Genomic DNA, 25180 nt, shown 5'->3' on the forward strand with positions numbered 1-25180 from the left:
GTGTATAAAATGCATATACTGGGGGGGGTAGAGATGCACATAAGAACAGCCTGTTGGATCTGGGCAGTGGCCCATCTAGTCCAGCATCCTGTTCTCACAGTGGCCGACCAGATGCCCATGGAAATCTCACAAGCAGGACCTGAGCACTCTCCCCTCCTGCGGCTACCTGCAACTGGTTTTCAGAAGCATACTGCCTCTGACTATGGCAGCAGAGCACAGCCGTCATGGCCAGTAGCCACTGATAGCTTTATCCTCCATGAATTTGTCTAATCTTCTTTTAATAATAATAATAATAAACTTTAATTTATAGGCCGCCTATCTAGCCAGTGGCCACTCTAGGCGGCGTACAATAAAACATGATAAAATACAATAAACAATATAGCCAGTACAGTATAATGCAAAAATTACAGTATTTAGTAGATTGTTCATATTACAGTTCTATTTATTTATTTATTTTATTTATTAATAGCATTTGTTAGTCGCTTTTTTCCAAAAATAGGACTCAAAGCGACGTACAAAAAGGAAAACAAAAACACATTGCATATGAAATAGCTGACAGCAAGTCAAACAATGGCAAAAACAATTTCAAGCGAAATAACACAACAATAATAGAGAAAAAACAAATGGCAGATATAACAGATTGTAAAAACTGAAATAAGCAAAGTAGCTTTAAAGGGGTTTGAAAGGAAAATTAAGAGAGATGAACTACCTAGTTTTAACTCTTGCCATTACATTCCTCCTCCCATACCAATATAATATAATATTATACAATACACATAACCATTTCAAGGCAGAACAGGGTTGAGAGGATCACTTAGAAATGTGGATAGAAAACAAGAAAAAATAAACCTAAAGACTTGAGAAGGATTTGCATGTACTTGATTATAGGGTGTTAGACTAGGAACAGGTTGTAAGAAAGATGCACTTTGAGAAAAGGTACGAGAAGGGAAAAATAAAAAAGGGAGATTATCCCCTTTAGTCCAAACTAGTCTAGAACTAGTTCACCTTGGAAGTCTCAAAGGTTGTAAAGGCCTGATGGAAAAGCCAAGTTTTCAGGCCCCGGCGAAATATATCTAGGGAAGGGGCATGTCGAAGATCCATTGGGAGGGAGTTCCAAATCGTGGGGGCTGCCACAGAAAAAGCCCTCTCCCGAGTCCTCACCAACCTAGCCACTTTAGTCGGCGGAACCGAGAGAAGGCCCTGAGTGGCCGATCTTGTAGGGCGGCACACTTTATGACGTTGGAGGCGCTCCTTCAGGTATACTGGGCCGAAACCGTATAGGGATTTAAAGGTTAATACCAACACCTTGAATTGAGCCCGGAAAATAACTGGAAGCCAGTGAAGATTGTATAACACTGGGGTAATATGATCATAACGGCGGCTATTCGTAAGTAAACGAGCCGCCGTGTTTTGTACCAGTTGTAATTTCTGGACTGTTTTCAAGGGTAACCCCACGTAGAGTGCATTGCAGTAGTCTAAACGAGAGGTGACCAGAGTATGTACTACGAGTGGGAGCTGGTGGACAGGAAGGTAGGGTTGCAGCCTTCGGATGAGACGCAATTGACCCCAAGCTGCCCGGCATACCGATGAAACCTGAGCCTCCATGGTCAGCCCGGAATCAAGGATCACCCCGAGGCTGCAGACCTGGTCCTTCAGGGGCAGTTTTACCCCATTAAACACCAGGTTAATATTTCCCAACCCTCCTTTGTCTCCCACGAGCAGTACCTCTGTTTTATCAGGATTCAGCTTTAGCCTGTTTCTTCCCATCCATCCACTCACGGAGTCCAGGCACTTGGACATGGTCTCCACAGCCAACTCTGGTGAGGACTTAAATGAGAGGTAGAGCTGAGTGTCATCCGCATATTGGTGGCACTGCAGCCCAAACCTCCTGATGATAGCTCCCAGCGGTTTTACATAAATGTTAAATAGCATGGGAGAAAGGATAGAGCCCTGTGGCACACCGCAGTTGAGGGGCCAAGGGTCTGAAACCTCATCTCCCAATGCCACCTGCTGGTGTCTATCGGAGAGAAAGGAACAGAACCAGTTTAATACTGTGCCTCCTATTCCCAATCCTTCCAGACGATCCAGTAAGATACCGTGGTCGACGGTATCGAAAGCCGCTGAGAGATCAAGGAGGACCAGAAAGGTGAATTCTCCCCTATCTAGTGCCATCCTCATATCATCCACCAGAGCGACCAAGGCTGTTTCAGTTCCATGTCCAGTCCTGAAACCCGATTAGTATGGATCTAAATAATCCGTTTCATCCAAGTGCGCTGACAGCTGATTGGCCACCACTCGTTCAATGACCTTGCCCAAGAATGGTAAATTTGAAATTGGGCGAAAGTTGTTTAGATCTTGGGGATCCAAGGAGGGCTTTTTCAAGATGGGCTTTATAATTGCCTCCTTGAGGGCTAATGGCAATACACCCTCATTCAAGGATGCATTTACCACTGCCTTGATCCCTTCGCCCAATCTCTCTTTACAGCTCATCACGAGCCATGATGGGCATGGATCAAGGAGACAGGTGGTAGGCTTCACAGTTGACAACACCTTGTCCACATCCTCAGAAGGAAGAGTCCGAAACCGATCCCATTGGATCACATTATGACTGGTCAACTCTGGTCCACTGTCTGCATTCACGGTATGTGAAATCGAGCTTCTCAGATGTTCGATTTTATCAGCAAAGTGTTTTGCTAAATTGTCACAGGAGGCCTTCGAATATTCCAAGGGTTCCTGAGCAACTGGACCGACCAGGCTTCGGACCACTTGGAATAACCTCCTGGGACAGCACTCTGCTGATGCAATAGAGGCAGCAAAGTAATCTTTCTTTGTTGCCTTTATTGCCACATGATAGGCAGCTACTGCTGCTCTAACTTGTGTCCGGGCATCTTTGGAGCGGGACTTACGCCACCGGCATTCTAGTCGTCTCACCTCCTGCCTCAGAACACGCAACCGTGGTGTGTACCATGGTGCTGTCTGGGATCTTTTCAGGGGGAGAGGACGTTTCGGGGCCACTCGGTCTAATGTCCCGGTGATCCTTGTATTCCACTCCATCACCAGGGCATCGACTGAATGACCTTCAGCAAGTTCCAAATCCCCCAGCGCAGTCAGGAATCCTTCTGGATCCATCAGGCGCCTGGGGTGGACCATTCTAATAGGTCCTGTGCCTTTGCAGAGGGTGTGCGGCATCGAGAAGTCTAAATTTTACCAGATAGTGGTCTGACCATGACACAGGGGTAAAAGTAATGGCCCCTAACTTCAGAGCACTTTTCTCCTCTCCCAGGACAAATACAAGGTCGAGAGCATGACCGGCTACATGGGTGGGCTCAGCATTACTAAGGTGCAGTTCCCAGGAAGTCATGGTTTCTAGGAAATCCCGAGGGGCTCCATTGAGAGTGGCCTCGGCGTGCACATTGAAGTCACCCACCACCAACAATTCTGGGGACATCATGCGCACACCCGAGACCACCTCTAGCACCTCGGCCAGGGATTCTGCCGTGCAGTGAGGCGGGCGGTACACAAGCAGGATCCCTAAACTGCCCTTCGGGCCCAACCTCCAGTACATGCAGTCAACAAACTTGGTCCCATGGAGAGGAGACCTGGCAAAGACCAAGGACTCCCGATAGATGACAGCCACTCCCCCTCCCCGCCTTCCTTCCCTCGGCTGATGTGCATAACGGAAACCTGGCGGGCACATCGCCTCTAGAATAGGTGCCGAGGCTTCATCCAGCCAGGTCTCCATTATACATGCCAGGTCTGCAGATTCATCCAAGATCATATCATGGATGCAAGATGTTTTCTGTACCACAGACCTGGCATTACACAGCAGCAAACGAAGGTTGGTTGGAATCTTGCATCCCCCGGTTATCTTCGGGTTATGGGCAGACCTGGAACAAGGGATGGATATTATGCCATCCAAGCTGGCATTTAAAGCCATCCAAGCTGGTTGTCAGCACTACCTCTTATGGGGTGAATTCCATAGTTTACTATGCGCTGCGTGAAGAAGCATACATTAGTGAAAATAACATACAAAAATTCATCATATTATGGTCTCCATTAGCGATATTACCAAAGTCTGTAATTGCCTGGTTTGAAATACAACCCTCAGCAGCTTGTAATGCTTGCCTTCAGTCAGAGGCAATTGGAACAGTCCCATACATTCTTCTGTAACTTGCATTGTTAGGAATGTTCCCGCCTCCAGTGGCCCACCTAGTTGATCCAGCAAAGCTCAAGCCATCAAAGACAGGGTCACTTACCTCTTTGGGAATCCCACCCCTAGACGGGTAGTAGACTACCCTGTATTTTTTTGCTGGCATCACTGGTGGTGTCCAGATGAGGCGCATACTTCTGGAAGTCACCTCCTTTATAGCAAGATTGGTTGGGCTTAGATGAGTGCTGGTATTCACTGGAATGGCTTTTACAGAGTCATCACCTGCAAGGTTGGACGATGGAAACAATTCCTTATTATTTAATGTAGAGGAAAGAGGATTTGGACTAGGGAGGATTTGGACCCCTCTCGCCTTGACATTTATTCTTTACTAAATTTATATCCCAAACTTCCTCCCAAAAGAGTCCTAGGCGGCATTAAAGTTGCTAGATGAGGCTGTAGGCCAATCAGTACCACTCACTCTAATCTACCTCCACAGATTGTTTTGAGATTAAAATGGGAGAGGGGACCTTATACAGTAGAACAGCATTTATCGTGTTAGTTCGTCAACCATAGCAAAATAAAACAAGGTAGCCAAACTTTCATTAAAAGTGCAGTAGTGGCGATTAAAATTAATACTATATATATACTGTAGATATTAAACAGAGCTTTGCTTATAAGACAAATAAACATTAATAAAAATTGTGTGTGTGTGTGTGTGTGTAAATATATATGTGGAGGTGACATTAGGAGATTAGAATGCATTTAGTGCATCTGTCTTCACATCTCCATGACAATTTATAGCAATGAAATCCAAAAACGTTCCCCTGCATTTAGTGGTCTTTACTGCAAATGAAGCAACTCTCCACATCACATACTGGTTTGTTGCTCATAACAGAAAGTTCAACTTCTCTTTCACTGCCCAGTACACCATTCTGTTTAAAAAGGGCTCTAAATAGCATTATCTATTATCAGTATATAACTGACATTCAAGGATGCAGTGGACCATGTCCTCCAGTCGTAGTTCCACACCCACACACATGCACTCGCTTTCTTGGACTAGGGTGCCATTAAATCTCCCAAATTGCATCATCGATTCCATTTAAAACGTAATTGAGTAAAAGCTTTCTGCTGTTCCATTGCCATGGAGAATAACAAGTATTTTTTATATTGGTGCTGGCGTTATACGCCTGCTTGCCATTTTGCTGTTCTTGAGGAGGAGAGGGCAGTTACAGTATGTCAGTTTGTACTGCCACTTACAAAACTATGTTTAAAAATATCTCTAGTGGTATTTCCCTGTGGATTTGGTGCCTGTAAAGCAAATCCAACATTTTGCTATGGTCTACAGACTAACACAATAAACGTTATTCTGCTAGCAGTGGTGGGGAACCATTGGCCCTCCAGATGTTGCTGAACTACAACTCCCATCATCTTCTTTGACCTTTGTCCTTGCTGGCTGGGGTTGATGGAGTCCAACAAAGTCCAGAGGGCCACAGGCTCCCCACCTCAGTTACATGGCAACATGCTTTATTTCAACATTTTTCATTTAGTTAGTTAGTTAGTTAGACATATTTATATACCACTCAATTACAGTCATCTCTAAGGGGTACACAGAAGACTCAATACAGTGGAAATAAAACAGGAACACAAATGTGGAGGAGTAAGATAGATTTAAGTTATAGGCTTAGTCTGGAGATGAGAAGACTTAAGGAGGAAACAGAATAGCACTCTTCAGATACCTGAGGGAGTTGTCATATGGACAAGAGCAAAGATTCTTTGCTGCCCCAGAGAGCAAGATTACAGGAGGGGTAGAATCTGGTTGAACATTACAGGAAACTTTGTGATGGTGAGAGCAGTTCAACAACGGACCCAATTACTTAGAAGTGTGGCAGGGCTTGCCCTCACTCAGGGTCTTCAAGCAGAGGCTAGGTAGCAACCTGCTGAGGATACTCTAGCTCTCAGTGTCCTGGTCGAGACATCAGAAAGCTCTCAATGTCCTGCTCTGAGCAGGGGCTTCAACTAGGTGGCCCCCTTCCACTCTCATGATGCCATGATTCTATCATTCTATCATTAATTCATTAATCCATCAATGTAACTATGAACTATTTGCAGCTGCAGCTGTAACAAAAAAACCCTAAAAGTATTATTTATTTATTGGAATATACGTAATCCTCACTTTCATAAAATATATCAACATACAAATATAATAAAACCAGTAAAAGTATCCATTATTAAAAACAATGAAAAATGTCAATAATGCATCAGTAGATAAGTGGTTGGTTAGAAACAGTGGTATGGGGGAAATTTGGAATTGCAGGAGCCCTTCATAATAGTCCCAGCCATGCCCCCTTCTAACAACCTTCTAAGATTATAGAATGATATCGCCAGGCATGAATAGTGTTTTCTGCTTCTCTATCGCTGTCACCATTTGTCCTGCCTCACTGTCAGAGATATTGCTTGAATTACTGAATTCAGCATCTACATGCTTATCTCCTGCCGCTACCAAACTACTTGATGATATAGATGGGATGCTATCATCAGGATTCACTGTCTCTTCTTCTGCGATTACAGAATTCTCACTCTCCACAACTTGTCTTGGCTTTTTGAGAAGGAACTAATAAAGGCTGACTTGCAGTCGGCACTCACTGGGACTCATCTAAGTGGCTAACACACTCCCCTTTCATGCTGATTGGTTCATAGGACACTGGAGACATAAGGATCTGCTGGGACCTGGCTCTCAAAAAAGGTTAGGGGGCTAAGACCCTCTCCCTGGGACCACAGGAACTACATCCATGGTTAAAAAGAGAATTGCTGCTTTAGAATTGCTTAATATTTTTTAATAATGTTTTAACCCCTTTTTAAAGTTTTTTTTTAAAGAAATGTTTTTAATGCTGTTTTGTTTTAATGTATTTTAAGATCTGTTTTTATGATGTTTTAAAGTGTTTTTAGCGCTTTGTTTGCCGCCCTGGGCTCCTGCTGGGAAGAAGGATGCAGACAAACTGGAACGGGTTCAGAGGAGGGCAACAAAGGTGATCAGGGGACTGGAAACAAAGTCCTATGAGGAGAGACTGAAAGAACTGGGCATATTTAGCCTGGAGAAGAGAAGACTGAGGGGAGATATGATAGCACTCTTCAAGAACATGAAAGGTTGTCACATAGAGGGCCAGGATCTCTTCTCGATCGTCCCAGAGTGCAGGACACGGAATAATGGGCTCAAGTTGCAGGAAGCCAGATTTCGACTGGACATCAGGAAAAACTTCCTAACTGTTAGAGCCATACGGCAATGGAACCAATTACCTAGAGAGGTAGTGGGCTGTCCGACACTGGAGGCATTCAAGAGGCAGCTGGACAGCCATCTGTCGGGAATACTTTGATTTGGATTCCTGCATTGAGTTGGACTCGATGGCCTTGTAGGCCCCTTCCAACTCGACTATTCTATGATTCTAAGGGCGGGATACAAATTAAATAATTAATAAATAAATAAATTCATATTGTGAAGGCCTTTCTAAACAATACTGTTTTCAGAATGCCTTAAAAAAGGCAGGGATGATTCCTGTCGAACCTCTACTAGTATGGACTTCCACCTGGTAGGGCCCACCACACTAAAGGTGACTGAGGTGGAGCAGATGGTTCTTAAGGGACTTTGGGCACAAATGTTTAAGGCTTTGTGAATCTTATATAAAAAGAATCCAACACGGTTTTTAAATTGATTTAAATTTAGCATCGTCATCGTCATCATTTTGGAACGCTCAGGATTTGTCATGCAGTTATAGGATTTGCTGCTCTTACTTATAGTTTTCTGGCAAAACCCAGTTTTGCCCCTGGAAAGTGACCGTGCCTTCAGAATCAGACATCCACCCCAAGACCTTCACACTCCATTCAAAAAATGAGAATAAGAATATGAAATCAAATTAGCAGTTTGAGTATCAGCCTTCATATTCTGATGGTTGTCCTCATTCATTCATAGGTTGGGGAAGGGGAGTGAGTTAGATGATTCTGCAGGGCTCTGGAGTGTTTTCGTTTTGCAAGAAAGAAAAGCCTTTGGGCTCCTCCAGTCTCCAGACAATCTATTTATTGAGCATCCATCCCAAGTCACTTGCACAAAGCTTACACAGAGATTAGATGATGTGCAGCTTGCATTGTGCATTTATTCTGAATTGTTTCCAGGGTGGTTAAACAACAATGAACATTCATTCCACATTCATCCTGGTTTACTTCCCGGGTGTTTATATGTCTTACCCATTAGTCATTCATTCATCCCACACTTTTCAATGCATTTCCCTGTCACTTTCCCACATGCAAAAAGTCCGATTCTTTTTTGAAGTGGATTTGTTGCTAAGGTACCAGAGCCCTTTAATCCACATTAACCACGCAAACCTACATTTCCCAGGATGCACTTGAATCCTTCCTGCAAAGTCTGGAGTCACCCTTAGGGGGACATGAAACCAAACAAAGCAGTGGTGTTCACCTCACCTGTGTTCTTGTCCTTATTCTTCTCCTTGATCCGGGAGCATAGGACTTGGGTAAGCCGCCCGACCAGAGAACTGAGCAGAGGGAAATCCAACACATTGTACACCATCAGCTCCAATGGTTCAGAGGCCACGTGGCGCAACTCTGCCTCATCCGCATTTTTGACCCCTAGAAAATTAAATAAAGCATCTGAGATACAGTGTGTGCATAAATTATAGGGCCACAAAATGGCCAAAGCACTTGGCGGCTGACGCAGCACAGTAGTGGGTAAGAGACTGAGCTATGAATTCAGAAGTTCTTGGTTTGAATGTTTTCTCTGCCACCAACTCACTTTGGTGGCCTTGGGCAAACTACTCTCTCTCCGCCCTTCCTTCCACACCCAGCTACGATATGGGAATAATAACACTGACCGGGCTGTTGTGAGGATAGCAAAAGTGTTTGGAACACTCCAAAGTGTTATCTATAAACACTTACGGTTAAATCCAACAAAATATATCTGCTAGTGCAAGGATTTCTGCTTGTACATCAGAACTGAACAGAATGTGTAAATGGAGGTTAAGGGCCCTTAATGGCTAGCAGTAAGCATGCATACCAAATCATTACCAGTCTCTTATAGACTTTGGGTTGCCTGTATAATGACAGAGGGGCCTGATGAATACTCTTTTTGGTGTTAGAATCATAAAGCCTTCAGGAAGAATTTAAGGTCTCTGATTCTTGATATTTCCCACCCCATTGAAATACTTGTTATCCCCCCCCAAATAACTATTTTTTTAAAAAAAAAAACCAGAAACCAAAGAAGATGTGAACTCACCAACTGCAAATATCTCTATTCCCATGTCTTTCAACGTCTGGGCAGATGGACTGGCATCATCCTGAGATTTGCCATCAGTCAACAGAATGATCAGTTTGGGAGCATCTGATCGAGTACCAGCTTCAGGTTTCAGATTCTGTTCTAGGACATGGGTCAGTGCTAGTCCTTAGAAGAAGAAAGAATGAAAGGCAAAAATAAGGCCCCAGGGCACATGGCTATACAAAAGCTTTCAGGAGGTCAGCAAGAAATGGATATAATCCATGGAGTAATGGCTTGATTTCTTTCTTTGTGTGTTAAATATGAAAATCATTATAGGGATTGCAATGCACTACAGAAGGGGTGAAGAACCTCCAGCCCCCCATGCCTCCCATGTGGCCCATGACTTCATTTCAGCCAACCATGTTATGGATGGGGGAGCAATTTCATTCAGTTTGCATTTAAAGCCAAATCTATCAAATCTGCCCTTTCCGAAACAATATGGGAACTGAAACACTGCCATCCTTTGAAATTTATTCGAATTTTCTGATGCAGTTCTCCAACCGAGCAAAGCCTATACAAAGGCATATGTTATAATAATAATAAATAAAATAAAATTTTATTTATGAGTCGCCTATCTGGCCGAACTAACGGCCACTCTAGGCGACGTACATTAACACCATAAAATAAATACAATATAAAACCAATACAAACCATACTCAATAATTAACTAATCACCCCTCTTACATTTAATCAACGGCATTAAGAACTAACCCACCCCAGAATTCCCGTAGGAAGTTAGTGGACTTAACTTACAAGCAAGTAGCCCGTCCACTGAGCGCCTAGGGTGGCCATGTGCCCTACGTTACCTGGATAGTCCTCTATTTGAAGGGCTGTCCAATTCACGTCTGGTTTAAAGGTAGGGGCCGTAAAAAGGGAAAGTGAGGGGAGGGGCTGGGCTTTGAAGGTGCCCATCAACAGTTAGGAACACCCAGCCAGCAGACTGAGGAGGCAAGCAGAGAAGCCGCTGGTCTTCCTCACTATGGTGGGGTGTAATGTACTTCTATTTAAATGACAGCTACTGTATTGCTTCTCAATTTGTGTCTGTACATATTGTTTGTTGTTATATGCCTTCAAGTCAATTACAACTTACGGCGACCCTATGAATCTTTTTGGATATATTCATAGGGTTTCCATGGTAAGAGGTACTCAGAGGTGGTTTACTATTGCCTTCCTCTAAGCCAGCCTTTCCCAACCAGTGTGCCTCCAGATGTTGTTGGACCACAACTCCCATCTTTCCTGACCATTGGCTATGCTGGCTGAGGCTGATGGGAGTTGTGGTCCAACAACATTTGGAGGCACACTGGTTGGGAAAGGCTGCTCTAAGCCTATGGCACCAAGTATGCCCAGGTGGTCTCCCATCTGTTAGAATGGAAAATTTTGAATTGATTTGTTCTATGTGAAATAGATCTTTAGTAAAAGCCAATGTTAAGTTGTCTGACATGCAAGGGATAAGGGATGAAGGCCGACACTGGAACAACAAGTAAGACTCGCATATTTTGTATCATCTTGTGGTGCTGTGCATAACTATGCCAGGCCAAGACTCCCAAGACTCCCACCTATGTGCTTTGTGCAATCTGCCTAGTGATAGAAGAATATATCTATGCTTGTGAGAACTGTAATTTTAGACCTCACTGGACTGGCAAGAGCTGTCTGTGAGTCTCCGTTTGCAAACGTAATAAAGCTTTGGTTTGAAACCTTGAGTCTCACGTTGTTTGAGTATTGGGATCTCATCCAGCGGTACGAACCTCGGAATTGAGTGTAACACATCCAAGTACTATCCAGGCCTGACCCTGCTTAGCTTCCGAGATTGGGCGTGTTCTGGGTAACATGGCCATGTCTGTACATATAAATATTATAAATTTGTGTCTATACATCTAAATCACGATATGGAAATTTTATGCAAATTGGCACCCTCTTTTTTGATGATCTGGCATCTCTTTTTTGGAAACGCATAACTGGCCACTCTACTTAAACCAGAGAGGCAGGCTGCTTTACCTGTGAATGTGTTGCCTCCTTTATACTGCAAGCTCCTAAGGGCCTCTAACACCTCATCCCGTGTGGAGTATGTATTCAGATCCCATTCTGTGCGTGGGTCACTGCTGTACTGGGACAAGCCTGGAAGAAAATGAAGGGAGCCAACAGGAAACATTCAGGCAAGAAGTCTATGACAAGCCAGCAGCCTATAGGTGAGGGGGGCATAGTAGGGATTGGATGCCAGCTTTGGTCCTGAATGATGACAAACACCTGTGGGTTTTCTAGAGGACCTTAGGAAAAACACTGCTTCTGACCTCTAGCTCGTCATCTGAAAAACAGGAGCAATATTGACCTATCTCATAGGGTTATTGTAGAGAGGTACAAGCTAAAAAATGTGAAGTATTTCTCATGTTGTATGTATTGCAATATCTCTTTGGCAGATCCAAACCATATGAGCAAATGCCATGTCTTCACTCATAGAATCCTGGGAATTGTAGTTTGATGAGCATGCTAAGAGTTCCCTGTTACTTACATTTTTTCACACAACACTACTGTGAGGTAGGCATGTTATTTCTTGGGCTGCCACCAAATTTAGGAAATGTTAGTCAATGTCAGGACCCGGCATACCCAGATCCTGGGGAGACCTCTTCTGGGGAGCTGGAGTAACCCACAATAGACCCAAGTCAGTGCCACATCACATGGATGCCTTGCCACCCCCTGCAACCCCTCTGACCGGCTCCTAAGCCCTGCCTCATTCCTTAATCCTTCCTGTTCACTCCCAGGAAGGCGCAGTAGGCCCAGTGGAAAGCCCAGAGTCAGCACAGGGTGCCTAAATGCTGACAACGTTTTGGAAAGACTCCTTTTTCAAAATTGCAAACAGATGCAGAAATGTGGTGAACTGAATTTAAAACCGGGGAAAAATGCTACTTTATATTTCAAAGTTTTTAAAAAAATCAACCCAGGTGTGGGGAACCTTTGGCACTCCAGATGTTGCTGAACTGCAACTCCCATCATCCCTTCCCATTGGCAATGCTTGCTGGGGCTGATGGGAGCTGTGGTTTGGTTCTTTAAAAAAAACGAAGAACTGAAATTGATGGATTCATCCATCCCTACTATGAGTAGTATTACCAATATTTTATCTAACTAACTTCCAACTTTGTGACATACATCGTATGGCTGTGTCTATATTCCTCTATTTTCTACAACAAAATGTATTTGATTTTTTTTTTTTAGAAGAAGTTGTTGGATGGGTTACACATTAGATAACCCAAATTCCCGTAGAAAAGGGGCTGTGGTATTTTGCATTGTCCCTGAATTTAAATAGTGGCAAAATAGGAGTTCCTCACCCACTCTTATCTTGTCCTGAGCAATGTTGAAAGGTGCAACCAAACCAGCTAGGAATTCTCTGATGAGTCCAAAATTGTTGCGCCCGATGCTCCAGGAGCCGTCAACAAGAAGGATGATATCAGTCCTTGCAGAGGTGTCACATTGAAAGTGAGAAACTATGAAAAGGATTCAGAAAGAGAAAAGGGTGTGTGTGGGTGAGTTTCTGATTTAAAAACAAGAACAAAAAGCATCTGCAACACCACATATAGTTAAAGAGAAAGTAACAGGGCTCTATTATTAACAGATATGTTATCTCCCCAGAGAACCAAGCCAGGCCTGGTAGGACGACCCTCCCAGAAAAGAAGAAATATATCACCAAAAAGTCAGAGCTTAGACTTGCTACACATTCTCCTTTATTTGGAGATGTATATACTCCACCCTTTAATAACATTCCAAGGGCAGCTTATTTGTTGTTGTTATGTGCCTTCAAATCGATTACAACTTATGGCAACCCTATAAATTAGCAACCTCAAATAGCATCTGTCATGTCTCTAGACTTGCAAGAGTTCCTCTTGAAAAAGCAGCCATGCCAAAGTGCCCTTAGAAACAAGCCTCACCTCTCCTTGAGCCTTCTATGGATGTCTTCTCTTCAGCCAGATAGTCCATTTCAAATTCCACTGGCCTTGACAGAGTTGTCTTCATGGTTGTCAGTGCTCTTAGCATCACAGTCGGTTCGACATATGGCATGTATTTGCTCACCTCTTTAGAAATTACTCCCTTTTGCCTTTTCTTGTCTAGGTCATCCCTTCCTAGATTCCAAAGCATTAAAAAGAGAGTTATCTCAAAGTTCCTTTGTGCTTTTTTGGATCACAGATATGAGAAGAGCCCTTCTGCAGCAGAGCAGAGGCCAGATCTAGTCCAGCCTCCTGCTCTCAAAGGGACCAGCAAGATGTCCTTAGGAAGCTCACAAGCAGAACCAGCAACGGCCCCCAGCAATGATTCCCAGCTACTGGTATTCAGAGGTGTTCTGCCTTCTCATGAATGTAAGTGGAGTGTCTATGCAATGCTTTGAATTGCCCACCTTCCCTTTTCAGGAGCTGATTCTTCTGCATATAAATGAACCAGTTTTTATATCTTTGGACCTAAAGCGTCTGTCTGAAGTTCTACAGTAGTGAGACCGCTCCTGAAGAAACCCTCCTTGGACCCAGATAACTTGAACAACTATAGACCTGTGGCGAATGTTCCGTTCCTGGGCAAGGTTCTGGAACGGGTGGTGGCCAGCCAGCTCCAGGGACTCTTGGATGACACTGATTATCTTGATCCGTTTCAATCCGGTTTTAGGCCTGGGTTTGGTACCGAAACAGCCTTGGTCGCCCTGTATGATGACCTTTGTTGGGAGAGGGACAGGGGGAGTGTGACCCTGTTGATTCTCCTTGATCTCTCAGCTGCTTTTGATACCATCGACCATGGTATCCTTCTGGGAAGGCTCACGGAGTTGGGAGTTGGGGGTATTGCTTGGCAGTGGCTCCGCTCCGACTTGGTGGGTCGTCAACAGAAGGTAGTGCTTGGGGAACACTGCTCGACACCCTGGACTCTCCATTGTGGAGTCCCACAGGGATCGGTACTGTCCCCCATGCTTTTCAACATCTATATGAAGCCACTGGGTGCGGTCATCAGGAGTTTTGGAGTGCATTGTCACCAGTACGCTGATGACACGCAACTCTATTTCTCCTTTGCATCTTCCTCAGGTGAGGCTGTTAACGTACTAAACCGTTGCCTGGCCGCGATAATGGATTGGATGGGAGCTAACAGACTGAAACTTAATCCAGACAAGACCGAGACGCTGTTAGTGAGTGCCTTCTCTGCCCAGATGGTGGATGTTCACCCTATTCTGGATGGGGTTACACTCCCCTTGAAAGAACAGGTTCGTAGCTTGGGAGTTCTTTTCGACCCTTCCCTGTCTCTTGAGGCTCAGGTAGCCTCAGTGGCAAGGAATGCTTTCTAACATCTCCGATTGGTAGCCCAGCTACGTCCCTATCTGGACAGTGACGACCTCGCCTCAGTCGTTCATGCTCTGGTAACTTCTAGATTGGACTACTGCAATGCGCTCTACGTTGGGCTGCCCTTGAAGATAGTTCGGAAACTACAGTTAGTCCAGAATGCAGCGGCCAGATTGTTGACGCGGACCAGAAGGTCCGCTCATATAACACCTGTTTTGGCCCGTCTGCACTGGCTTCCTATTTGTTTCCGGGCTAAATTCAAAGTGCTGGTTTTGACCTATAAAGCCTTACATGGCATGGGACCGCAATACCTGGTGGAGCGCCTCTCCCAATATGAAACTACCCGTACACTGCGCTCAACATCTAAGGCCCTCCTCCGAGTACCATCCCATCAAGAAGCTCGGAGGATGGTGACTAGAAATAGGGCCTTTTCGGTTGTGGCTCCCGAACTGTGGAATGGTCTCCCCAATGAGGTGCGCCTGGCGCCGACGCTGCTATCTTTTCGGCGCCAGGTGAAAACCTTTTTATACGCCCAGGCATTTTAAAGTGTATTTTTACAGTATTTTATTACTATGTTGTATTCTGGATGTTGTTTGGTTCTCGTATTGTTTGTGTGTTTTTGTTTTTTGAGTTATTATATTTATTGTATTTATATATTGTGCCTGCTTTTACCTTTTATGTATACCGCCCAGAGAGCCTTCGGGCTTAGGGCGGTATATAAATTAAATTAAATAAAAATAAATAAATACATGTTTTTTTCATGGGGGGGGAAGGTCCTGAGATGCTGGAAGTTGACCTTGTGAAACCTCAAGAAAAGAGAATAAAACAACCCCAACTCCCAGCTCCTCTGGAGGCTGGTCAACAAAATTAACATGCATCTGCTAAGATTAATTTAAGTTATACAAGGAACACTGCTCAAAGAGTGCAGTATAAGAAATAAGGCTTCCAACTAGTCTGTCATGTAAATAGGAGGGATAGTTAAGGGATCCTCCAGAGTGGTATGTGTGGGTGTTTTCTGCAACATGTCATTGACACTATTATAGTGCGTTAGTAGTGGATGTATAGTGAGCAGTCCATACAACATTCCACTTTATTAGTTGTTCTGTGATGCTTCCTAGTGTTACTGCAATTATTGCTGTCTTCAACCAGAGGATCGACAGCCCTCTATTTGGGAGCTCCAGATTTCCTGCACCGTGCAAGGGCCTGGACCAGAATGCCTATAAGACCCAACACCCTCCAACTCTCATGATTCTCTTATGCCATAATGCCAGTCTCTATTGGAAAACGTGGCATGTTCCCAATTAGTGCTGAACCAAAAGCCTTCCCCCACCCAATATTGTGACCCCCCATTTATAAGCTGTGAACATGGAGGGGCACTTCAGTGATTTTCATAGGCAGGTGGGGCATATTTTTGCACTAAAGCTTATTTGATCCCACCAGGTTTTACAGTTACAAGGGTCAGGGTTTGACTAGTGTTGCGTGTCCCCATTTTCAGAAAAGAGAGGTGGAGACGCACTGGGACTGGCAGAACAGTGAGTGTGTCTTTACCCCTTCACTCCTCACTGACAGCCGCCATCTGGTTTTCCTGAAATATCCCTCAGAACAATGCTGCACCATGACATAAAGTGATTCCAAGGGGAAAACAAAATGGCAGCCACCACTCATGGAGCAGCAGAAGCACTGATGAGTTGTGACTTCTTCCTCCAAAATATACCCCACCTGCCTCCCCTAAATGTAAAAGCATTAAGACCAATGTGCTCTTTTACCCTCAGCCCCTCTCCTTAAAATACCAGCCAAATGTCCAGTTGGTGAACTTTCAGCCCAGGTATAGTTCAAATCCACTGGCCTCTCCACATACTTATCCCAATTGATGTTTCGCTGGTGGTAGCCAGCGAAGTGGCTTCAGTCTCCAGGATGTATTCAGCCGCTGGGGTTCCTAGAGATGTCTCCATCTTTTCTGGGGCACCCGTTGGGTGTCTTCTGTTACTTGTAGCTTGGGAGAGGTTTTTCAGCTCTTCAACTGTAAAAGCCAAAGTATCCATGGCATTTGAACGGGGAAACTTGCTCGCTATTTTGACGAGGTTTCGCTCTGGAAAAAAGGTGGGGGAGCCATGCCCCCATGCGTTCCACTACACCGCTGGGTCCACCACAGAAGCTGTTTGGACCATGCTAATCCTGTCCATCTATAAATACTTCTCGAAATATCTCTCAGGCATTGTCTGAACAACATACTGTTTTGAAAGTATCCATAGCTTCTTTGTTTGAGATGATGCTCTGGTTCTTGACCAAACCCGGAGCCTGGATTCTACTTCTACTCAGCAGAAGTTGGTCCATTTGGACAGATGGGGCTCTGCCCCTCCAACCTCAACCAGCTCTGAGCTAGACCTCACCTGTCTGCCTTCTTACTTACATCCAGTCCAGAAGATGGCCCTGGCTATCAGCTTTCTCCTTAGTGTCAGTGTTGCCATTATAATTGTTGTAAACCGCCCAGAGAGCTTAAGCTATGTGGCGGTATACAAATGTAATAAATAAAATAATAATAATAATAATAATATAACTCAGCAGAAACAAGGAGGGGAATAAAACTAGAATTTGTTGGCTCTGCATGTCATTGGCTCCAGCTCCACCTACTGTTGGCCTCTCTGCCTTCTGCCCTGCTGGTCCAAACGGGCACCAGCCACCACTGCTTCTTGCCATCCTATCAGTGCTTTGTCCCTGTTGACCAGTTCCCCCAGTAACAACCCTGTTTGTTCGGCCCAAGGCTCCCCCTCTGTCCTTGCAAGGGTGACTGGGCCGGGGTCTCTTCAGTTCTGGACCTGAGGAACGATCTAGCAAAAACCTATGCAGCACTGTTGGCGGCAGTGGGGCATCAAGGAAGCAAAAGCCACACTTACTCACAAATTTCCTCTTGACAAAGAGGGCCTCCTGAGAACCATTGAGGATGTAGATCTTCAGGGTATACTCCTTTGTGGGACTCAGCCCTCCTACCGTGGCTTTTGCCATCCTAGTTTTCAGCATGACCTCCTGCTCAGAGTCACCTACAAAAGATGGGAAAGAGAAACAGTGAAAGAAACCTCATCTCAATGCCAGATTGTGGAGGAGAAGAAAAGCACCCTGACAACACAAAATGGTTCCCTTTCCCTTTGGAGTTTTGTACAGCCTTGCACATAGAGATGGGCAATAGGATCCTTCTGGGAAAATAATGGCCTTTGATTACCATTAGCAGCTCCAAGTCACTGGAATTTGTGTTGCATCTTATCTTCAGGAGTGTAGTTGTCTGGGGTCTTGAGGGGGAGGGGTCTTAGACCTCTTACTTTTTTTGGGAGCAGGGTCCCAGCATGGTCCCTCCATCTCCAGCATCCTTTAATTGTTGTAAACCGCCCAGAGAGCTTCGGCTATGGGCAGTATACAAATGCAATAAATAAATAAAAATAAATAAATACAAGCCAATCAGTATGAAAGGAGAGTGTGTTAGCCAATGAGAAGAGTCTTCTAGCATGATTTCTTATCCTTTCTTGCTGACTGGAGCCAATCAGAGTGAAAGGAGGTGAGCCAACCACTGAGAAGACTCCTCAGTAGCTAACACTCTGCCTTTTCATGCTGATTGGCTCCTAGGGACGTCTTTTGTTGTGGGAGAAGGTATTATCAAGGATCTCATTCTCAAGCCCGCAACCAAAAGGGGGGAAGGGCGTGGCTGTGACTGTCACAAAGGGACCCTGCACTTCTGAATTTGCCAGTATACTATTGCTTATCTTCCTGTGTTGGAGATGAAATAAACAGTTTTTACAGTTCAATATGGTCAAAGAGAGGTGCTGCATATGTTGGGAAGTTATTGATAATGGTTAGCAGAGGGACCAGGAGCAGAGCACATGCTTTGCATTCAGAAAGCTCCAGGTTCAATTCCTGGTGTCTCCCTGGAGAGGTCCTGCCAATCATAGCAGACAGAACTGGATTAGAGGATGGACAAACTGTTTCACCTGGTTGAAGGCAGCTTCCTACAGCTGCCAGAAGCATCTTCTAGGATCACCCATGCAACCAGTGCAGGAAGCATTGCCTTCACTTGCCCTTAGCAACATCAGCACCCTACTCAGTCTAACTGGCTACATGTGTGACACCATCATATCCACCTGACTGGGCGGGATCACTCAATGAGGATGAATGAAACAGGGGGGGAAGTCAACTGAAGCATCAGCAGAGAGGGGAAAGAATGTGTGCAAACAATTGCAAACTGTCATGAAAAACTGCAAGATTAAAAGGGATTGCCTCTCTTAAAATCTGTGGCAGCATCAGGTCGTGGGGAGCACACTCTACGACCCAATGTTAGCTTAGGGTTGCCAGAGTCCGGTTTTTGGCTGGAGACTCTGGATTTTTGGGGTCCACTCCAGGTCTCCGGGTGAGTCAGCTTAATCTCCGGACTCTCAGCTTTCATTTTAAAAAAATCAAGTTTCTAGGTGGTCTGGTTCTCGAGATATACACCAAACATCAGCCGCTGCCACCCCGCTTCTTCCGTGAACTGATCTCTTAGCTGGCTGCTCTAACCCCTCCCTTTCTGGTTTGAAGCCAATAAGTGAAGTCAGGGTTGTGACTGACAAGGGATTTTGGGGGCTTCAGGCAGTACCTAGACTGCATTGCAAAGGTAGAAAACTGTTGTTTTTTCCTGTTTATCTGAAAGTTCCATAAACTGAGTAAGTATATAGCTTTCAGCAGTACCAAAAGTCTTTTTTCTCTTGTGTTCATGAGTCAAACAAGTTTAAATTTTCCTGGATTGTTGAAGAGGGCAGTGTTTTGAAAACCTTCCCGATATGAAGCTTTAATCCAATACTTGCTTTTCTGGGAGTAAAGCTGTAATGCTAATCCCACATACGTGGAATAAACCCCATTGAATTCAATAGGGCTTACTTTCCAGTAGACATGGTTAGGATTGTGCTGTAAATTGACTTCCGGGAAGGGTTGCTTTGCCTGTGCTGCCTCTGAGCCGAGCTCTTGTCTCAGAAGAAGCTTTTTCAGCTTTAAAATCAGTCAGAACACTTTGTTTTGACTGGTAAAGTTTTTCTCCCAGGCAGGGAGAAATGAGAGATCAACCACAAAGCCTGTTTTTGTGGGGAGGACTGGATTTCATTTATTTATGAGAGAAGGTTCAAACTGCAATGTCGGACGGACTTTCATCAAGCTCTAGCTGATTATAGCGACACGTTTATCTTTTCTTCAAAGAAAAAATGGATTCTAACAGGCAAATAAGCATCCTTCTTTCTATTTTCTTTTTTCACTTGGTTTAAATTGGTGCAGTAAAAAAGAGATTTGTCAATGAATCAGCTGTGAAGAACTTCTAGGTGAGGTAAGGCTTTTCTCTTTCACTCACGAAATTAAGGAGGAAAGAAATCGAAAAAGCTTATCCTTGTTTTTATCGCAAAAAGCTGTCCTGGAGGTGCATTCTAAAGATACCAATGGAAGAGGGATTTCTATTTCGAGGAGGGGGAAAAAATTATTTTTTGGTCTATTTCATTTTGTCAAATCTGCTTGTTCATGACACCACTAATTGTTCTGATGTTGGGAACTAAGTTTGTTTTGTATTCCTGAACACATAGAGATAAGGCAGGCTGTACTGTCTACACTGATATCAGCAGCCTGGAATATTAACCCACTTGTGGCTGAAATAATTTTTGTTTCTGTGGTTTTAAGAATGGCATCCAGGAAAGTGATTGAGACCATGGAAGAAATTATGTTTCAGAAAATAATGGGTGAGATTGAGATAATAAAACAAACCCTGAGACAGGGTAGACACAAGATGAAAATTGAATTTAACAAAATGACACAGGAGCTTAAAGAAATAGGGGATTCTGTGAAAGAGGTGTTTGATGGGATTAGAGATGAGAAAAGAAAAATTAAAGGGAAGCTACAAGCCCTGGAGATTGGAACAAGTGTGAAATTGGAAAAAGATTTGGAGTTTATGGATGTTAGAAATAAAGTTTACTGTTTGGAATTCGACGTTGTCTCTGAAGAAATTAATGAAGATTTTGGTGGTAAAGTTATCAATGTCTTGGATAATTTTCTGGACTGGAATGATGTGATGGAGCTTGACATAGAAAAAATCTATGGAGTTGGCTACAGATATGTGACAGTGGAGAAACTCTTAAGAGATGAGCCAGTGCATTTTGTAAAAAAGAAGAACAGAGATATGACTTTGCAGCAATATTTCAGCAACATATTCAGAATTCTTGACTGGAATGATGTGATGGGGCTTGACATAGAAAAAAATTATGGAATTAACTACAAATATGTGACAGAGCAGAGATGTACCCGGAGCAGAGATGTGACTTTACAACAATATTTCAGCAACATATTCAGAATTGATGGCAAGGACATATTTGTGATGGGGGAAATTCCCATCAGACTCTTGTTATATGACTATGGCTATGACAACAAGATCATCATAGGATACTGATAATGGATGAATGGATACTGAAACCACTGGATTTAATAGGACTATTGAAGATGGAAGATGGAATTAATATTGATAATGGAAGAATGGTTATGGAAATTATTGGACCTAACAGATTTGACGAGATGGATTAATCGATATGTTTATTTGGACTATGGCTATGACAACAAGATTATTATGGGATACTGATAATGGAAGAATGGCTACTGAAATTATTGGACTTAACAGGATTATTGAAGATGGAAGATGGAATTAATATAGATAATGGAAGAATGGCTATTGAAATTATTGGGCCTAACAGATTTGAATCAGATGGATTAAGCGACATGTTTATTTGGAGAAAAATTGAAAGATATATCTCTCAAGAAATTGAAACCTTTCTTTGACTTTTTGTGGAAAGAATAAAGTAATGTTTATGAGATTTGATGATTAATTAAGATAACTACTGGAGGAAAGTGATTCTATAATATAATTTTAGAGATAGGATTGTTATATATTGTAGACCTATAACTGATCTGCGACAAATCGGAAGTCAACATTTTATTTTATTGTTTAATTGTTTTTGTTTTGTTTTGTTTTTTGTCTTTGAAAATTTGAATAAAAATTAATGAAAAAAAAGGATTGTGCTGTAAATTAATGGGACTTCTAAGTGAACATAGCAAAGGATTGTGTTTGTATTGTAAATCTTTCTATTCCCCTCCAATTCTATTTTTAAAGCAATTAGGCAGGGCTTACATAGATATCACTTCTTTTATTATGTAGGAAACTAATACTGATTTTATTTTATTTTTAAAAAAATGTTCTGCAATGACTAACTGGTTTTGACAATAAACTATTATATGGGGGTCGTGGAGTGAGAGCTGCACCCACCCAGATCCAGGCGCCTGCGTCAGCCACAGCAGTGCTCAGCTGGAGCCCAACCTGGCCGCTTGTTGGCTCTGGGCCTGCAACCAACCCAGGGGGTATCCCTGGCTGTCAGATTCCTCTTCCTTAGTTTTGCTTTTTTAGAACTCGGTAGAGAGGAGGACGGGGATCAGAACTAGAATTAGTTGGCTCCTCCTCTCATTGGTCCTGGCTTTGCCAACTGTTGGCTTCCCTGCCTTCCACCTTACTACTCCCAATGGGCATCATTCACTGTTGGTTCTCACAGTGGCCAACCAGATGCCCATTATAGGAAGCCCACAAGCAGAACTTGAGCACAACAGCATTCTCTCCATTAGTGATTCCCAGCAGCTGGTACTCAGAAGCATCCTGCTTATGTTCTTTCACACATCACCTTTCTCAGTTAACAGTAAATGTGATAGCTCTAAAATATTAACACTTTTCACTGCCTTATGGGCATCTATTTTTTTTAAGCCAAACACAATTAAGCAGTTGAGTTAATCGCATCACAAGGTATCTTTTTCACCCATCAGCAATGCAGCAGCACGCACATACCAAATCTCGGAACGCAGCCAGAATAAGTTTATGTTTGTTATTACAAACATTACAAATATTACTAACATAGCCTTACTAGCTTAAGGTGATGGAATGACAGGCTTGCACATTTTCCACATTTGTCTAAATTAAAAACGGGAGGGGTAACACTCCAAATGTATATGGCAAACGCTTAAACTCAGAGTCATCCCACCATTGACTGGAAAGAATTCAGAGTAGCTTTCTTCCTGAATGGTCCTGAGACCACAGGAGAAAACTGATAGATGCAGAGTTTTTATTGGGCATTCTCTGAACTCCTTGCAGGGAAGTCCGTGGGATTTTTCTTTGAACAGAAAGCAAAATTTATACCACCTGGATGAAAACACAGCAAGTTTTCTCAAATGGGGGAGTACACAAGAAAGACTTTTTTTCCTAGTAATTCTACTAAAGTTTGTTATTAAAGACCTCAGTCATATAGTTCATTCATTAAAATCACATTCATGCTGTTATTTGTATGTTAAAATTGCATTTCTCTCATTATTCTCAGTCCTTCTCTTTCTTTTACTGATGTGTTTTACTACCTGTGGGGGATACAACAGCTGAGGTAATTTCAGCTGCCACCTCTGGGTGGCAGCCATTTTGTTTCCAGAAGGCCCTAGGCTAGGGGTGGCCAAGTAATTTTTCTGTCAGTTGTGGGTGGAGCCATAGGTGATAATGGATGGACCAAAAATGTTCTGGATTAATTAATCAAGAATTAATGTTCACTATGGTTACCCTCATGTAGGGATGGAAAGATCTGTCCGTTTTGGTTCTCTCTGTTTCTCATTTTTCCAGTGATAAATTCAGTTCTCCCCATTTCAGCAATTTGGGGGGGGGGAGAATTCTCTTGAAAATTCTCCAGCATTTTAGTGCAAATGTATCCTAATGAACACATTTGTGTAGGCAATTTTGACTAATGTACACATTTTTGCAAACAATTTCTCATCATATAATGCATTTTTGCATGCTATTCTGTTATATTCATTTTTATGCACACTTTCCCCTAATGTATGCACTTTGAAAACATTATTTGGTTGGCGAACTGCATCACAAAATCCAAACAAGCGTGAATTTTGAAGGATGGCTGTGTTTCAGTCCTCAAATTATTTCAGAACATGCAGGTTTTATAAATTTGGCTTCAAATGCACACTGAATTGAAATTCTCACCCTTCCCTAGTCATTACAGAGCACTGTGGGAAAATAAAATGGGGGCTATCAGGAGAACATCTTCTGCCCATGGAGAAGGTAAGCCTCCTATCCCCAAATGAGTGATGAAAAATGTAGAAGAATTGGATAATAAAAATAAACCCCATTTGTTATTTGGCATTTTTTTAAAAAATAATAAATTAAAATGGAATCGAATGAGTCCCATTCAGTTTAGTTCTTCATTGGTTACAAAGCAAATGCAGGGCCCTATTCGCAATCTGTATCTTTCCAGGAAGAAACATGCCCTGACCTGTACCATGTACCTGCCATGGGCTTCACCCGAACTTTGTACCCGTGGGTGTTTCCTTCCGTTCCTTTCCATTTCATCTGCAACCTGTCTTCTGAGAGGACTGTAAGCTTCAACCGGTTCGAGCCTGATGGGGAAAGCATCAACACCTCTTTAAAATGTAGACAGAAATTGACTCTCTCTCTTTTTTTGGTACTCTGGTACAGATTGTTGTTGCTGTTATGTGCCTTCAAGTCAATTATGACTTATGGTGACCCTATGAATCAGCAACTTCCAATAGCGTCTGTCATGAACCACCCTGTTCAGATCTTGTAAATTCAGGTCTGTGGCTTCCTTTATGGAATCAATAAATCTCTTGTTTGGCCTTCCTCTTTTTCTACTCCTTTGTTTTTCCCAGCATCATTGTCTTTTCTAGTGAATCATGTCTTCTCATGATGTGTCCAAAGTATGATAACCTCAGTTTCATCATTTTAGCTTCTAGTGATAGTGCTGGTTTAATTTGTTCTAACACCCAATTATTTGTCTTTTTCGCAGTCCATGGTATGCACAAAGCTTTCCTCCAACACCACATTTCAAATGAGTTTATTCTTCTCTTATCCCCTTTTTTCACTGTCCAACTTTCACATCCATACATAGAGATCGGAAATGCCTTGGTCTGAATGAACCTGACTTTGGTGTTCAGTGATACATCTTTGCATTGGAGGCCCTTTTCTAGTTCTCTCATAGCTGCCCTCCCCAGTCCTAGCCTTCTTCTGATTTCTTGACTATTGTCTCCATTTTGGTGAAGGACTGTGCTAAGGTATTGACAATCCTTGACAAGTTCAATGTCCTCGTTCTCAACTTTAAATAGCGGAACACAAAGTCTACACCCCAGCACATCAATTGTGACTGCATGTTTGAAAGGCTTGACTTCCCCTAGGGATTGAGTGAACAGGATGCTGCCCCCAAACTGAATGGGGTGGGGGCATGCAGCCCAACAAAACTCCTCAAGGTAAAATTTCAAGGATCAAAAGAGGACATGAAAGGGCCTGATTCCATGCATCCACCTGCATACCCGCACAGTCTT

The 25180-nt window shown here is 43.3% G+C and overlaps 1 protein-coding gene across 1 annotated transcript in view; it reads right to left on the reverse strand.

The window, feature by feature from the left end:
- LOC133386503 (collagen alpha-1(XX) chain-like) overlaps nt 1-25180 on the reverse strand; it is a 46635-nt gene that overhangs the window by 7706 nt on the left and 13749 nt on the right. The window contains exons 3-11 of the mRNA XM_061630159.1: nt 24131-24241; nt 17662-17805; nt 16626-16787; nt 13385-13576; nt 12788-12943; nt 11463-11582; nt 9429-9593; nt 8621-8785; nt 4257-4432 (exon numbers count right to left, since the gene is read on the reverse strand). Coding sequence (XP_061486143.1) covers nt 4257-4432; nt 8621-8785; nt 9429-9593; nt 11463-11582; nt 12788-12943; nt 13385-13576; nt 16626-16787; nt 17662-17805; nt 24131-24241 — 1391 coding nt within the window. The remainder of the gene's footprint in view (nt 1-4256; nt 4433-8620; nt 8786-9428; nt 9594-11462; nt 11583-12787; nt 12944-13384; nt 13577-16625; nt 16788-17661; nt 17806-24130; nt 24242-25180) is intronic.

This window comes from Rhineura floridana, chromosome 6, assembly GCF_030035675.1.
Source record: "Rhineura floridana isolate rRhiFlo1 chromosome 6, rRhiFlo1.hap2, whole genome shotgun sequence".
Lineage (NCBI taxonomy): Eukaryota > Metazoa > Chordata > Lepidosauria > Squamata > Rhineuridae > Rhineura > Rhineura floridana.